We start from the raw sequence: 17,643 nt of genomic DNA, 5'->3' as shown, positions 1-17,643 counted from the left end.
CCAAATCAATTGACCTCAATGACCTGCAGTAAAATGGCTCCTACACTTTAGGATGGGAAACATGCCTCAGGAGAAGACAGAGATCATGCCCTGCTTTACCAGCACTGGCAGAGTTTGCTCTGAGCCAAAGTTCTCATGGAAAAGAGGAGTTTCCCTAGTGAAAGGAAGCAGGATGAAGTGTGGCTGGGCAGCTCCTTGCAGTCCCCTCCTGCTCAAATCTAAACTTGGGCTACATTTTGAAACCAAGGCAATAACTGAAAAGGAGGGCTGCCCTCGTGTTCTTAACCCACGCACCGATGGCCCGTCTGGCTCTGGACAGAGCCCCATCCTCTGTACCCCAACGTGAGAATGCTGCGTACGAGGCAATTACACACTCCCACCCGGGCCGTTACAAGCACCCACGCTTTCTCCTCTTCCCATCACATCCTCAAACTTTCCACAGCCCAGCAAAGCGGGGGCTGCAGCAAAAGCCCAGTGTGTCTGCCCACAAGGGGACCTTTCAATGCCTGCCTTCAAGCATCGCCTGAGTATGAGGTCAGCCTCCATTCTATAGGCTGCAAACAAGCTGACTTTGTGACCAGCCAGTCTGCCTCCTATGAGGCCCTAAGAATGGAAAAGGAATGGTTTAGCCAACAGAGACCTCATTCCCTATGCAGAAAGCCCAGCCAAACCATTTTTAAGTAAGTACATTCAGGAGAGAAGCATAGAAATGCTTACAAGAGACAATGTGAGGAGACGGGGTGGCCCCTCTCCCTTTTCCTCCTTCTGTTCCTCCCTGCTCTGACCCCGAATCACACTGTACACACAACCACACCACCTTGCTGAATATCTGTCTCCCACTCAAGAATCGATAATGGCTTCCCACATTTGCCACCACACCATGGTCAAATGCCTAACCTTGGCACTAAAATCCATGCAAGACCATTTCACCTACCCAAATCTCCTCTCTTTGCCCTCCTCCCCACCTACACAGCCTAGTAGCGAAGAACACATTTGGCCCAGGTTCAAATCCCAACTGTACCACTTAGAGCTGGAGGCCTCGGGCATGGTAACGAGATGATTCAGTGCCCCAGCCTCCTCGTCTGGAAGGCAGGAGCAAGCACAGCACCCACTGCCTGGCCAACAGCAATAGTGAGGAACCGAGAGAATTCAGGTAAAATGCTCAGAATAAAACCTGGCATGGGGTATCACCCAATAAATATCAGCAATTAAAATACTTATTATTATCACACAAGTCCCTTCCATGAAGCCTCCCTTAGGCATACCCCTCAACACTCAATGTCTTCTGCTTCTTAAATGTTCTACAGAGACCTGGAAATCACAGATACAGGCTCAAGTTGTTAAGGATGGTTTCATGCAGGCAGGTTACCTGGAAGGCCACCAAATGTTAAAATTATTATTATTAAAGTCGTAGTCTAAAATGTATCCTTGTGGGTCCCAAAGGACACCTCCCGCCCCCCTCCCCCAGTCCCCCCACCAAGTAACAATGTTTCTGATGGGTTCACCACTACATGTTTGTAGAGTCTCTGGATTTGTTTCTTGGATCCAAAGCTGAATTCTATGGAGACTGAAATTTTCTGAAGTGCTGGAGTTGCAGCAGAGACATCTGCTACCCGCTCAGAATTCCCACCACAACCCCAAGGGGATCCTCAGACCAACGCCTGCTACATTAGAAAGAGAACATGAAGTTATCTGGAAGACAGAGGTGATAAATGTGAGATCAGACACCCTGTCAGTATTGCTCTTCTCAAACTTACTGCCACAAACATACAAGATCAAACCACAGTATGATGAAGAGGACAGGTGCGGACTATCACCAATGCAGGGTGAAGCCTGGTGTGGCCTAACAAGGCAGCCTTAGCTATGGGTCTCCCTGCCTCCAAATTTCCAAAGCATTTTATAGATCCCTTCATATGGCACCTAGTCATTTCTACTTTTTTTATGCCTCTGAAGACTTTACACGCTGTCTTCCACAGAAGCAGCTCCGTCTCTCACAGGTCTGAATGCCCCGGAGCTCCCACCGCAGTGCCTTACTGAGGAAAGAGAGCCAACGTTTAAAGCAGTCAGCAGAGAATCGCAATTTCACAAGCTTTCACAGTAGTCCCACTATATTCCAGACTCTAAATTCACAATTATAAAAGCATTACCTAACAGAACTCTTCAAAGGGCCTAATGGATAAGAATGTATCAAGTGTTTTTTAGGAAATGGTTGTTTTGAAGCCTTGAGAGTGAGTGTATGGAATAGAGTCCGTACCATCAACCTAAGGTTGAGGAGAAGAGACTCTCGTCGGGAGCTGCTCCTGGTGATGTCACCTCCACTGTGGACAAGGTCCATCAGAGTACTGCCCCTGGCCTCCTCCCCATCCTCATTCTGCTGGTCTATAGGAAAACAGGGTTGGAGAGACAGCCTTTCCTCTCCCCCTTTCCTTTGGATCTGCTGCTCTTCCTGGTGAACTGTGTACCTCTGTAGGGGACGTCAGGTCCAGCCCCGTGAGACTGGTAACTGGGTCGGGTCTCCCAGAGTCATTTCGGGGTTCAGTAGTAGGAAACACACTTCTCGGCAGATGCAAGCCACAGTGTCTCCCATCAGCAGTATGAGGGATAAAGGTGATGTCTGGCATCTATCTGCTGACCTTGTAGTCTCTTTGGTCAATTTGTTGACAAACTGACAAAACTTAGGAAGAGAAATGTTATTTATTAGGCTCCCTCAAACGCCCCAACGTGACCCCCTTTCATCTGGCTGATCATAAGGCCTTCCACAGGGAAAGCCCACGAAAAGGGCCGCAGGTGTCTTCCTTAGCATCACATCACCAGGCCCACCTCTGCATACACTGCCCCAGAAATGGCCAGAAATCCATCCCTCACCCAATTTACAAATGATACATCAGCAAAATAAAAACTGCCCTATTGCCCATTCCTCATTATCTGTGGGGATTTTGTATGCTTTATCATGCATCCCACGTAGGCCAAATTGAGTTAACAACAGCTACTACTTGAGACACCGGCAGCCTTCCTTCGGACAAGGGAAAAGTACAAAGTCTACAAGAAAAGACTGTACATCCGAGGAGGAACAGCTCTAAACAAGGCTAGGATAAAACACACACTACATCTAAAGCATCGGACTCCATCTGTACTACTGCAAAAGTGCAAGATGCTGAATGGTTCCCCAGTTTGGCAGGAAAGTACCCAAGAGGCTTCCGGAAGGTTCTGAGAACGCAGGCCGACCCCCAACCACACCACGGTTGCTGGGCCCTATCCTCTAAATTGAACACTTCCCACACACCCTCCTCAACCAAGGAAAATGGGAAGGGCTGGAAAGAGGCCAACTTACATGCTCTTTCATCTCGTTAGCCACAGTTTTGGACATCATGACGCAGCAGAGCAGGACGACGAGAATGAAATACAGCGCATACATGGTGCGTGTGCTCCGGGACTGTCGGATCTTGGGGCAGCAGCCGCAGCAGAGGGAGCAGCCAGCAGTACCACAGCAGCAGGCCAGCTAGGGAAGGAACACAAAACAGCCTCTTAGAGTCACACATTGACAGCCCCACAGATGCCAGACCTCTACAGGTCCACCTTCCCAGGCAATCATTCTTCAGAGCCACCCTGCCCACAGAACGTGCGGGAACAGCGCGGTGTGGGGACAAAGCTTTCTCTCTCTCTCTCTCTCTTTTTTTTTTTTTTTTTAAGATTTTATTTATTTGACAGAGAGAGACACAGTGAGGGAGAGAACAGGAGTGAGAGAGGGAGAAGCAGGCTTCCCACTGAGCAGACAGCCTGATGTGAGACTCGATCCCAGGACCCTGGAATCATGACTGGACCCGAAGGCAGGCGCTTAAGGACTAAGCCGCCCAGAGGCCCCAGGAACAAGGCTTTCACCACAATCAGTCTGACATTGTCTTTAGTAGAAGGTGGGCATGTGGCTTGGGAGATGCCCCATTGTTAACAGAAAAGCCACAGTTCACCCGAAGCACTGTCATCATTACTCTGCAATAAAACAAAGATTTCTGAGATCAGCTGTAGAGTACAAGAAGCCAAGAATGAGACAAAGGGCAAAGTGGGTGGGAAGAACATGAAAGTCAAGAAGCAGGGCCCAAGAAAGGGACGTGCCAAAAACACAGGAGGCAAAGAATTAACTGTATAAACACCTAGGGACAGGCTGGATGGGAAAGACTATGTGGGCGGGTCCACATCGTCCTTGTCCTTCGGAGGCAATGATGGGAGCGTGTAGCCTGCAGCTTCTGACACAGGCTTTGTTCCCCAGAACTCCGTGCCCCCACCGTGAGCTTTCAGGCTAATGAGCAGGCACAGGCACCGGGGAGCACAGAGATCCTGCTGTACCACTAAGTGCACACGCATCTTTTATTTGGGGAAACAGGTTTTTCCCCGTCCCCAATCTCTGATTGGGCTTCATTGGTCAATGCAAACTACACATAATTTGGGAATAATAAATAAAATGGGGATTAAGTTTTCAAGTTTGAAACCAGTGTTGACTTTTTTTCTTTTTAAAGACTGTTTTTTTAGACCATTCTTAGGTTTACAATAAAACTGAGAGGAAGACACAGAGATCTTCTATACCCCCCTGCCCCCCACAGATGCATGGCCTCCCCCATTAGCAATATCACTCACGAAAATGGTACTTTTTTTTTCTTAAACAAGGATGAATCTAACTTGCATAACATCACCCAAAGTCTACAGGCTACTTAAGGGCTCACTCTTGGTTTTGTGCACTCGATGGGTTTGAATAAATGTATAATGACATATACCCATCATTGTAACATCATACAGAGCATTTTCACTGCGCTAAAAAGAAACTAGATCTTTAGGAAAGCATGGGGTAATGGGGAGTGTTGTTAAAAGTTCAGGCTCAAGGGGTGTCTCAGTGGCTCAGTCAGTTAAGCCTCTGCCTCTTCAGTTTATGTTCAAGTCATGGTTTCCCAGTCGTGAGATGGGCTCCGTGCTCAGCATGGAGTCTGCTTGAGATTCTCTCTCCCTCTGCCTCTCTGGCCCCTTTCTTCTTCCCCGTCCCTCTCTCTAATAAATACATAAAGGTTTAAAAAAAAAAAAAAAAGGCTCAGGCTCAAAGTCAGCCTGCCAGGGTTTAGAACCTGGCTCCTCAATCTACCAGCTGTATACCATGAGCACGGTATTTACCCTTTTAAGACTCAGTTTCCTCATTTATAAAATTGGGGTATTAACGGTATTTATGCTTGTGCTATGACCTCATAGGTGACTTGATCTAACATACCTGGTCTTAGGAAGGGATTTCTCTTAAGCAAACAGGAAATTTTACAAAAAGATTACCATAACTTACAAATAACAACAAAAGTTATATATGTTAATGCTATAGTCGGGCACCTGGGTGGCTCAGTCAGTTGAGTTTGGCTCAGGTCATGATCCCAGGGTCCTGGGATGGAGCCCTACATTCGGGGTCTCTGCTCAGCGGGGAGTCTGCTTCTCCCTCTGCCCCTTCCCCAGCTCACGCTCTCTCTTTCTCTTTCTCGTATGTTCACTCTTTCTCCCAGATAAATAAATTAAAATCTTAAAAAAAAAAAAAAGACAATATACTTGTTCTACAGATGAACTAACCTACTTTCCTTGAGAACTGCAGACCACCGGCCTTAAGGAATAAAGGACCAGACTTCCCCAGAGGAGAAGTCCTGACCACTTCTCCTGGAACACAGCTGCTGCTGATGCCAGCAAGTCTGTTCAGGGTCATGCCAACATATGACTATTAGCCTGGGTACCACCTTCTCCTGCAGGTAGCCCAGCACCAGCCCCCAATGTCCCATACCTTCCCCTTTAAAACCCTCTGGCTTCACCTGGACAGGGAAGAGGGTCTTTGGGACATTAGTCCACCATCTTCCCAGGCTGCCAGCTTCCTGAATAAAGCAACCTTTCATTTCCCACCATCACTTGACTCCCGAGTACTGATTTTGAAGCAGCTGAGCTTGAGTTTAGAACTGATTCACTGCCCAGGGACACCCATCATTGTCTGAGTACTTTGTGTACTATTTCATCGCTTTCCATGGTTGCTAATGCACTCTTTCCATCTTATGTTCAGCTTTCCAAACTGTCTTCCTCAAAAGACTCTTCTGGCCTCATAAGGCAAGGCCACAGCCTGGTAAGGTAAGTCACTCTGCTTGGGCTGGGCTAACAGATCTCATAAGAGAGAGCCCAACACCACTGCCTCTGTGTGCTTCTGATAGGTCTCCTTCCTTTATAATTTACTCACATCCTCCATCCACGACTTTACTGACCTCCTTCCACCCGAGGCCCGAGTTTCCCCCTCTCCCTACCTTCTTAACCTCTCTCTCCTTCCGCTGACGTAGCAATCTTCTCCCCGGACGCTCACTTACCTCTTCCTCACCTCCCAAATTCTTTCCCAACTATCTCCTTTGTTGGCTAACTTTTTTTTAGTTCTAAGGTTTTTAAATTCGTATGTATTTCAAATTCAAATGCAATAAAATATGTATTCTATTTGGGAAAGAAGTATTTTTAAAGCTGTTAATGCTTCCCATGATAGAATGTTCCCATAGGATAGTCAACATTTACATCATTTCCAGATTTTATATTATTTATTTATTTATTTTATAAGAAATAGGGACTTTAATGAAGACGATTTCCCTTTGGAATAATTGAGACCCATGGAGACACCCGAATGAAACGAAAAGGCCAGGACGGATATCTGGGAGTCCAGTACTGGCAGCGGAAGGACGCCTCCGGGGGCTCTGGGGGTCCAGGAAGGGCCGGCGAGGCGGCGCAGGGCCTGTCACTGCAGGTGTGAAGCTGCTCACACCCGTGGGGCCTCCCGGGCTCCCTCCCAGTCCTAGCTCAGGACCTGCTTCTCAAAGACCTGGGTCTCTGGTAGAAAGGAGAATGCTGATGGGCCCAACAGCCACAAAGGCTGGGTGGGCGGGAGAAAATGCCATCATTGTAAAAGGGCTTTGAAAAGTCAAAGAGGTGATGTGTACACATAATTGATTGCTGTCATTTTGTGCTCAGGATAAGCCACAGAAAACAAAAAAGGAAAATAAATCTACAGCCCTAAAATATATGCATAAAAAATAAAAATAAATCCCTTTCTAAGTTATTTTATTTTTATTCTAATATTTATATTTTATTTATATATTTTTATTTATTTACATATATAAATGTATCTTATATATTTATATTATATATCTATATAAATTATTTTATATATTATTCTTTGTTATTATTTAAAGGTAAGTAGTAACAGAAAGAATGTGATTCCAGAAAATGTGAAAAAATCATACTGCTTACTTAGAAGACTCCTATTATTAAAGTCACATATCATTGTATGGATTTAGCTTTTCAAACTTTCCTTACTTTTCACTTTCCCTCTTTATTTATTTTTCTTTTTTAAAGATTTTATTTACTGGGGCTCCTGGGTGGCTCAGTGGGTTAAAGCCTCTGCCTTCAGCTCAGGTCATGGTCTCAGGGTCCTGGGATCAAGCCCCACATCGGGCTCTCTGCTCCGCGGCAAGCCTGCTTCCCTCCCCCTCTCTCTGCCTACTTGTGATCTCTCTCTGTCAAATAAATAAATAAAATCTTTTAAAAAAAGAAAGATTTTATTTACTTATTTGACAGAGATCAAAAGTAGACAGAGAGGCAGGCAGAGAGAGAGGAGGAAGCAGGCTCCCCACTGAGCAGAGAGCCTGATGCAGGGCTCAATCCCAGGACCCTGAGACCATGACCTGAGCTGAAGGCAGAGGCTTAAACCACTGAGCCACCCAGGTGCCCCCACCTTTCTTTTAAAAATATACATGCACATGTATGTGTATCTGTATGTATACACACACATGTGTGTATCTGTATCTGTATGTATATTTACAGGTGTGTGTGCATATATATTCATACCTAATATTAGAATCTAACAGCCATTCTCTACTAGCCTAAGAGTTACTTATCAAATCAATCTATGCCAATAACCAATGATAAAAGTGCACTGTCTTAACCTAGACACAGATATGCATACCAAGTATATATTCAAAATGGCATTCTTAAAAGAAATGTTGTGCTAGCATCTAGAAAATCTCACAGAGCTGCTGACTTACCACTTCTTTTAGGAAGAGCATAATTTGGAATAAAATGGGTGCACATCCAGCCCCTGCCACTTACAGGTTTATTACTTTGAGCATGTCACTCATACTGATCTTTACCTTCAAACTGGAAAAAATCAATTCCTGTCCAGCTGAAACTTCCAGCTCTGTCACATGCTTGGAGAGAGGTTCCAGAGTCTTGTTACCTCTGGCTCCAGAGAACCTAAATCTTTTACTGAACAAATTATGGTCTTAAAAAACCTAATAAATGCATTTACGACGACGTGGATGGAACTACAGGGTATCATGCTTAGCGAAATAAGTCAATCGGAGAAAGACAACTACCATATGATCTCCCTGATATGAGGAAGTGGAGATGCAACATGGGGGGTTAAGGGGGTAGGAGAAGAATGAATGAAACAAGATGGGAAGAGAGACAAACCATAAGTGACTCTTAATCTCACAAAACAAACTGAGGGTTGCTGGGAGGAGGGGGTTTGGGGGGGCGGTTATGGACATTGGGGAGGGTATGTGCTATGATGAGTGCTGTGAAGTGTGTAAACCTGGTGATTCTCAGACCTGTATCCCTGGGGATAAAAATACATTATATGTTTATTAAAAAAAAAACCTAATAAATGAAGAATGTACAACACAAGAGTGAAACCTAGTGTAAAGCATGGACTTTAGATGATAATGATATGTCAGTGTAGGTTCATCAACTGGAACAAGTGTACCACCCCATGGGGGCTGTTGACAACCACGGAAGCTATGCACGGAGGCAAGAGATAGACTCCACAGAGTCCAGTTCGGAAGTCAGGTGATGCACTCTGAATCTCTCATACCAGCATTGTATTATGAACAGCATTGAGGGTTTTAATTTATAGATACTGCATACTCTCCCTTCCCACAAGAAAAGATTATACACTCAAGAGAGACCCAGGAAATCTCTTTGGAGGAGGCTTACAATTCTTCTGTAAGTTCATTCATTCTGCTAATATGCTTGCAAAAGGGTACAGAGATTTAGTATAAGGTTATTCATTATGAGCATGAAAACAGTCTTTTTCTCTAGCTACATGGGGACTGGAAAAATGAATAATGGGCGATCTATACAACAGGGTATAGTTAAAAAGAGTAATTCAGTTGTTGACTGAATTGTGCCCTCTCTTCTCCCCTCCCCACCCATGAAAATTCCTATGTTCCTCTTCTACCTCAGAAAGTGGCTATATTTGGAAATAGGAGTCTTAAAGAGGTGATTAAAGCTAAATAAGGTCATTGGAGTGGGCACTAATCCAACATGACTAGTGTCCTCAGAAGAGGAGGAGGTCAGGACAAAGACACACACAGAAAGTAGACCATATGAAGACACAGAGAGAAGACTGCCATCCCTAAGGCAAAGAAAGAGGCCTCAAAAGAGACCAACCTCCCAATTCTTGATTTAGGAATTCCAGCCTCCAGCACTGTGAGAAATGAAATTTCTGTTTTTTAAGCTACTCTGGCTGTGGTACATTTTTGTGATACCGCCAGCAAGCACAACCAGCATGCCTGATATTTTATACACATGTCCGGCTGTGGGAGGATGCAGGGGCACCAATGTACAGCCCACAGTGACCCGTGATGCTGCTTATCTGTAGAGTGGGTCTAGATACGAGAGGAAAAGACCACATCGACTTGTTACTCTACTCCCGTGCTTGGGTTTTTATCATGTTCACATATCACGCTTACAATTAAATAAAGAAAAGAAAACTGCCTTTAAAAATTTAAGCTTGAAGATATTGATATAGAAGTATTTGCAAGTATAGAGTTGACTTATGTGATTTTTTTTTCTTTCTCAAGAACCTCCCCTCCCCCAAACACAGCAAAAAAGTCTCCGAAGAACCCTTTATCCCCTCTATGTCACTTCTTTCAGAATACCAATGGTATGGGGGTCCCTGACTGGCTCAGTAGGTGGAAAGTGCAACTCTATATCTTGGGGTGTCTGTTTGAGCTCCATATCAGGTGCAGAGATTGTTTAAAAATAAAATGTTTAAGGGGCGCCTGGGTGGCTCAGTGGGTTAAAGCCTCTGCCTTTAGCTCAGGTCATGATCCTGGGGTCCTGGGATCGAGCACCGCATCGGGCTCTCTGCTCCACAGAGAGCCTGCTTCCTTCTTTCTCTCTCTGCCTTTCTCTCTGCCTACTTGTGATCTATCTCTGTCAAATAAATAAATAAAATCTTTAAAAATAAATAAATAAAATAAAATGTTTAAATTTTTTTAAGATTTTATTTGTCAGAGCAAGAGTACAAGTGGTGGGGGGTGAGGGGCAGGGAGTGGCAGGCAGAGGGAAAAGCAGGACTCAATTCAGGACCCTGGGATCATGACTCCAGCTGAAGGCAGATGCTTAACCGACTGAGCCACCCAGGCTTCCCAAAAATAAAATCTTAAAAGAAAAAAAAAATAGCAAGAGTATGAATAGCAAAGGCTTTTGGAAACAGAAGGAACTTTGTCCTTGCCAGGGCAGAATCAAAAGGAAAGGCTACTCCAGCTACTTACTTCTACCTGGGGCTGGGCCTCCTCAGTTAAAGTCACTCTTCTTCTCCCGTCTAAGGACACCACACACACCACCCCCCACAATAAATAAATAAATAAATATCATAAATATCAGTCTTCCTTCCCCCACACCCCCGACTTTGGACACAAGATAGTTCCTCCAAAGGACTGACCTCAGGCATGTGAGGACATGAGCTAGGGCTGGTTTCTAACTCCCCTCTGTCAAATCAGAAAGCACCATTCCTTTATTACTTAGACTCTCCAGCTGGCAACACCACCAATTAGAAATAGAAAAGAATCGGGAGGAAAGCCAAATAAATGTCACAGAATCCGCGCACACACATAGAACATGTATCTTATTTATGACAGTTGCTCCCGCCCTCCCTCCCTCAAGTCTTATTTTCAGTTATAACAGGCTTGCTTAAGCCCACAGCTGCTTGGAGGGAAAAACTGGCGGGAGTTCTCTGGCCTGAGAACCAGAAGACCAGGATTCTAGCTCCGGGTGTGCTTTGTGTAAGTCATCTTTCCTCTCTGGGGCTTTGTTTTCCTCACTTGAAAGCTGAAGGAGCCTAGGCAGACAAGACAGTAGGTAAATAGGTTTCATCTCACATCACACAGCCCACCAGCAGGGCTGGCCCTGTTATGCTGTCTGAGGTGCATCCTAAGACCGAATGTCTCCCCAGAAAAACTGAATTCTACCTGCCAGAGGCATGGCGACGTTCATGCTACATTTTGGTCATCCCTGCAAGAAGTTATGAGACATCTCCACCATCCATAGATACTTAGATGTTAAAAAATGAACTACAGGGGCGCCTGGCTGGCTCAGTGGGTTAAGCATCTACCTTAGGGTCAGGTCATGATCCAGGGTCCAAGGATGGAGCCCCACATCAGGCTCCCTGCTCAGTGGGGAGCCTGCTTCCTCCTCTCATTCTCCCCCTGCCACTTGGGCTCTCCTCCCTCTCTCACTTTCAAATAAATAAATAAAATCTTTAAAAAAAAAAAAGAAAAGAAAAGAAACAAAGAAACAAAGAAAAATGAAGTGCAAGAGGCAAGCACACAGAGTTAACCCCAAAGCAAGAGAGAGAAAAACCAGTTATAAAAAGAAGCAAGAACTCGAAAGTGGAGCAGCTGAAAGCTCTTCAAACACCCCACAGGGAAAGTGAGCATCTCTTGCTTCCAGCCTCTGCTCCGGAAGCATAGCTGACACAGGGCACTGTGCTAACTCATCCATCGCGTCCCCTTTGCTCCACTTAGGAAGGCAAAGAAGGACACTTCTGCCACAAGGACATCCCAAAGAGGGTCACTATTTTATTCTGACTTGCAGTGTATTAGCTTGGGGGCACGTACATCCTGCAGCAAGGTGGAAAACATTCATTCAGAAGGACTTATTCCTCGAGAGTTCCAGAGAGCCAACTTGGTTTTAGTGTGTCTGAACTCAATCCAAACTGCGAGAGGAAAGAAATCTCTAAATCTGACACCACCCTTCATTCATTTCCCAACTTGGGAGATAGGGGAGCCCCAGCAGAACTGAGGGAAGACATAAAAACCTTCTGTTAACTACAGGAATTAGAATATTGATCCCTGATAAAGGGTGGGGAGCCGGGGCAACAGGAGGGCAGTTCCTCAAATACGAAAGCTGGTGAGGGTGTTAAAAGCAGAACCAGGTCCCTGGACATGCTGCAGGGTGTTGATCGTCAAAGAAACAGGAGCAAATCTTGAAAGCAGAAAATTGGGTGCAAATTTTTTTATTCAAGTGAACAGTGTTCTCCCACCTTTAACTATATTTAGATTTCCGTATCTTTCAGTAATATACACAACTACACCCGCTGCTTCACAGCCTGCTTCCTTTCGACCTTCTTTGAGGTTTTAGGATTACTTAGGAATCATAGGGCAGGGTGGGGTGGGGGTGGGTGGTCCACGCAGAGGTAATGAACAACTGATTAGACCTGAACAAGCAATATCTGTTTGAACTCTAAAGCCCACAACCAACATTTTGCAGCTCATTCTGGCCCTGAGCTCAAAAACAGCTTCGCATTGGGTTTGTAGAGACCTTCTTCTAATACAAGAAGGCAGACGGGGTGGTAAATAGCCTCTCTTGCTCCCATGGTGTCACAGGCTGTCCTTTACGAGGAGCTATGTAAGGGAACAAGGAGACAAGGGAACAGGGAAAGAAGTAGCTCACCAAACAGCAAACACAGGTGGCCGGTGGTCCCTAACACACAAAGCAATCGTGTGCTGGGAAACTCAACACATATTACACACGTGTCAGTAAACCGCTTTGGGGCATACTGTGGATTTCTCCCATACAAAAGAACAGAGGGCAGCTTATCAAAGCGTACTTAATCCACAGTATTAGCTAACAATAGCTAACACTTACTTATTCATCCCTTAGTCTCTGCAAGGCACAACTATTATTATTATGTTAGCACCCCAAAGTTACAGAGCTGAGACAGAGACGCAGAGACATTAGGCAACTTCAGGTCAGAAGGCTGATGAGTGGTGGAGCCAGAATTTCAATCTGGTTGGCCCTCTGCCATTCAGCCCTGCTTAATGCTGGCATAGAGAGAGTGAGCTGGACAGACAACACCCGCAAAAGGGAAACTCTGGATGCATAAGGAGGAGGCAGCAGGAGAGGAAGCACTTTTTCTTGCCTGCCCTTGGGTGTATAGTAAGCATTCAACAAATACCTGAAGAAGGCCATCTTCTCTGGGACCCTTTCTCTCTTCCAGGTCATGTCAGGCCTCAGTGGCTCTGGATGACCTCAATTAAATACAGCCCTGCCCCCAAGCAGCCCAAGCACCAAGCTCCCTACATCACCATGAAGTCCTAGCCACCATTAAAAGCCCTACTCCTAATCCTATGGAAATAACCAGGGCATTCATTCACTCAATTCTATCTATCATAATCTACACCTACTAAGCACAGTGTTAATTCCCAAGAATGCAGCAATAAAAACAAAAGACCTTTTTCTACCCTCACTAAGCAAGAATACAAAGATACAAGTAAGGATGACCATCGAGGGGTGCCTGGGTGACTCAGTCGTTAAGCGGCTGCCTTCAGCTCAGGTCATGATCTCAGGGTCCTGGGATGGAGTCCCACATCAGGGTGCTTGCTCAGTGGGAAGCCTGCTTTTCCCCTCTTCCCCTCCCCATGCTTGTGTTCCCTCTCTCACTGGCTCTCTCTGTCAAATAAATAAAGTCTAAAAAAAAAATGAAATGAACATCTACATGCTGTTTAGAAGAGAGAAAGGAAACTTGGATGTTCCATGAAAGATTAACCACCGAAATGATGGTGTGTTCACTTCTGGTGTGTTCACTTCGTTGAAGACAAGGCTTCCACCAAAATGATTACACAGTATGATACAGAACAATTTATTACCATGGAAGATAGCAGCATTGTATTCACTGAAAATAGTTAACAACACAACAGTATAGAGTATGAGAGCATGGGGGGAGTAACAATATAGTAAGACAGAGACCAGCAATGACAATAACAAAAAACAATCTAGAAGGATATACCAACTTGGCAACAGTAATTAATAAACTTGTAGGAGTAAGTGACTATGTTTTTCTTTATTTTCTAAACTCTTTGCAACAAGCACATAGCTTCTAATTAGAAAAACATGACAACAAGTTTCTATTTTGGGGAGAAAACAAAACAATGTTCCTATTCTATCTCACAGGTGGTAAGCATTCAAATATTTATTTACTGAATCAACCAATGAGTAAATGAAATCTACTTTAGCTATGTGACTGGGAGAAAACAGCCAAAGTAAACTATCACTGAAACTGAGGGATAAAACCAGAAAATTCCTACTGCAGTGCATCTTTAAAATTGGGTAAGATGGGAAATTTTCTATTTTTTTACCACAATAAAAAAGAAAATTCCTTAACCCTTGCAATATTTTTTTTAGTGTTTAATGGATGTAAATAAACCCCTACTTGGTAGAATTTGAAACAAATAAAAATGAAATAGAGAAAAATTACACAGCTACCTAAAAGTTTAAGATGTTGAACAAGAAGCTATACATTTGCCTAAACCAGAAATGAGCTCTTTTATTACCTTCATCTGAAATTCTTAAGTTTTTCTCTTTTGAGTTCAGAGAATCCCTCAGAGTTCCAAGGGTTTGTCTGGGTTTTTTTTTTTTTTTTTAAGATTTTATTTATTTATTTGACAGAGAAAGAGAGAGAGAGCACAAATAGGCAGAGCGGCAAGAAGAGGGAGAGGGAGAAGCAGGCTCTCGACTGAGCAGGGAGCCCAAAGTGGGGCTCGATCCCCGGACCCTGGGATCATGACCTGAGCCGAAGGCAGCCATTTAACCGACTGAGCCACCCAGGCACCCCAGCTCCAAGGTTTTCACAATTGTTCCCACAACCGTGGCAACCAGATCCCAGGCATTTGCCAGAAAGAAGTTTCTGACAGTTTCTCACGCAGGTTTCAACTCCCTCAACAGCACTACCATGAAAAGCACTGTCAAGGGGCAATGTCCTTCCTTAAATGGAACTGGGCACCTAGGGATTTGGGGACCGAATCCAAAACAGGCAGGCTGTGAACACACACAAAGCCAGCACCAGCTTCTGGGTTACAATGGGGCCCGAACAAAACCGTTCTCCTTGCTGAGACTCTCTTTCTCACAAGGTTAGGGTTATTTTCAGCAACTCACACATACCAAAAAAAAAGAAAGGAGAAAAAAAAAAAAAAGGTTGATCAAATTCTCTGTCCTTAGGCAGCAGCTGGAATTCTTTGACTCTTTCCATCACGTCCCCCTCAGCTTCTATCTCTTCTACAAAAAAATACCACACTTGATATGTTTTAGTAGGTGGGTGGAGAGAGTCTATTGGTTTAAAGTTAAAGAGGTTAACTTCATGGCCCTTCAGTAGGAAACAAACATTCCCGGAAGGCAGGACTTGCACAGTGGTTTGTCCAACTTGGCACTGGAATGTTGGGGGTGCAGGAGTCTTTGCTGGGGTGTTAGGGCGGTGGCTGGCATGTGTACTGGTGGGTGTTTCTCAGCGTCCTGAGCCTCTACTCACTAGATGCCAGGAGCCCCCTTCCTTGTCCCCCTCGCAGGTGATAACAATCAGAAATGTCTCCAACAACTGCCCTCCCCTCCCTCTGTTGTCAATCACTGCTTCAGGTAACAGTGAGGTAAGAGCAATGAGGGGGGGGGTCAAGCCATCTGGGTTCACACCAAGGCTTGAATGCTGCCGGGTTATGTGGCCTTGGACCAATTCTTTACCTCTTGAGGTATTACTGTCCTCATTCATAAACTGGGAATAAAAATATCTACTTCACAGGGTCATTATGAGGATTAAATGAAACAATCCAGATTAAGTTCTTAACATGGAGCCTCGCACAGGGTGCTCAGGAGAAAAAAAAAAGAGCCAGCTGTTCTCAACATCTTTAACACCATCAGTCCTCTCCCTCCTCCCTAGATGTGCATTGTCCTTGGCCCTTCAGGTCATAAGGAAAGAGGTAAGGATAGGAGGGTGATGGGACCAAATGATTAATACCTCATTTATAGCAATGTTTTCATTTCCTGCCTTAACATGGCTGATAAATGCATCTGTTGAAGGAGAATATTTTTAGAAACAAGAACTCCTAAGATCTGAACCCAGGAGGGCATTCTAGCAACCTGGAAAAAAGCTTCTCCATGCATGCAGAAAGAAGCACTTCCCACCTGCCAAAAGCACAAGCTATCTTTGTACTTTGTTTCCACTGAAGAACAAACAAGGCAGCAGAACATTCATTTGCACACACTGAAGCCACCAGTGCCTGCAAGAGAACAGGCGAAGAAAGAAGAGTTTTGAGGGGGAAAAAAAGGTGTTAAGAACATGAAACCCTGAAACTGGAAATGGTAGATTTCCCAGATTTTCCCAGGATGGGAAGAAAAGTGCTCATTTTTAAAAGTTTTAAATCTTCTCATCCAAATAACAGGGGGAAAATCTTGCTTGTTCTACTTATCCACAAGTATGAAACACAAAGCCCCAAATTCGCCTAATTGTGTCATGGAGGTTACGCTGCAAAGGAAAAATCTGTCAAGGCCCTTCCAAAGGGGTGCTTTCTGCCAACCCAGGCCACAGACTCCGCCAAGCCACGGAGCACTTCGTGGGCTGGCAACGGAGGCCACAGAGCCAACGGGATCCAAGTATGCTCTAAACAGAGAACAGAAATGAGCTTGTTTCACCAGCTCCCTGCCGCCGGAACGACCATGACCTCAGAGCTCAGGAGGGTCTGCAATTTCCAGGGTTGGCAGGGCACTCCTCTCCCCATCAAACGGAATTCTATAGGCTACTCCAACATATAAAACCTATATGTTTCCCTGTATGAGATGAGATGAGATATGAGATGCACTGTAATGCTATAAATATGCTTACATGTTCATACAGCCCACTTACCAAATGCTTACTAGTAACCCAGAGTATGCTAGGAGCGGGTCATACAGTTCTTACCCTCCTGAGGCTTGCATTCTAGTGGATTCTTTTTTTTTTTTTAAGATTTTATTTATTTATTTGAGAGAGAGAGTATAAGCAGGGGGGAGGAGCAGAGGAAGGAGGGGAAGCAGACTCACGGCTGAGCAGAGACAACCCCCACCCCCAGTGCGGGACCTGATCCCAGGACCCTGAGATGGCAACCCAAGCTAAAGGCAGACACTTAACTGACTGAGCCTCTGAGGCGCCCCAACATTCTAGTGGATTTACGTCAAACTCGGCAGTCCCCAAATTCTACCTAGCACTTAGGTTAAAAGCCCCTGATCCAGTCCAGTCCTCTTGTGTTCCTGACATGAAACCTGTGGCCCAGAAATGTTAGGTGATGTGGCTCAAAGACAGATTTAGTGATGCGCCCCAGGGAACCAGGAAAAACAGGCCGCCTGAAACAGCTAAGCAAATCGAGAGGAGGGACAGGCTAAGTCAGTCAGTCTTTGGGTCCCATACTTCTGTATGGATGGTGCAGCAAACCAACAGATACTTGAAGCAACTAAATGAAGTCACCGTAAAGTTTAAATGGCACTGTGGACCACGGTAAGAAGGCAGCGTCTGCGCGTCTAGTACAT

The 17,643-nt window shown here is 45.0% G+C and overlaps 1 protein-coding gene across 1 annotated transcript in view; it reads right to left on the bottom strand.

Moving 5' to 3' along the window:
* Positions 1-17,643, bottom strand: part of SERINC5 (serine incorporator 5) — a 110,311-nt gene that overhangs the window by 49,424 nt on the left and 43,244 nt on the right. Inside the window, exon 2 of the mRNA XM_045074539.1 lies at positions 3,332-3,499. Coding sequence (XP_044930474.1) covers positions 3,332-3,499 — 168 coding nt within the window. The remainder of the gene's footprint in view (positions 1-3,331; positions 3,500-17,643) is intronic.

The sequence above is a fragment of the Mustela putorius genome, unplaced genomic scaffold (genome assembly GCF_011764305.1).
Source record: "Mustela putorius furo isolate JIRA1106 unplaced genomic scaffold, ASM1176430v1.1 tig00537350_pilon_pilon_pilon, whole genome shotgun sequence".
Lineage (NCBI taxonomy): Eukaryota > Metazoa > Chordata > Mammalia > Carnivora > Mustelidae > Mustela > Mustela putorius.
This window is presented reverse-complemented; position numbering and strand designations above follow the sequence as displayed.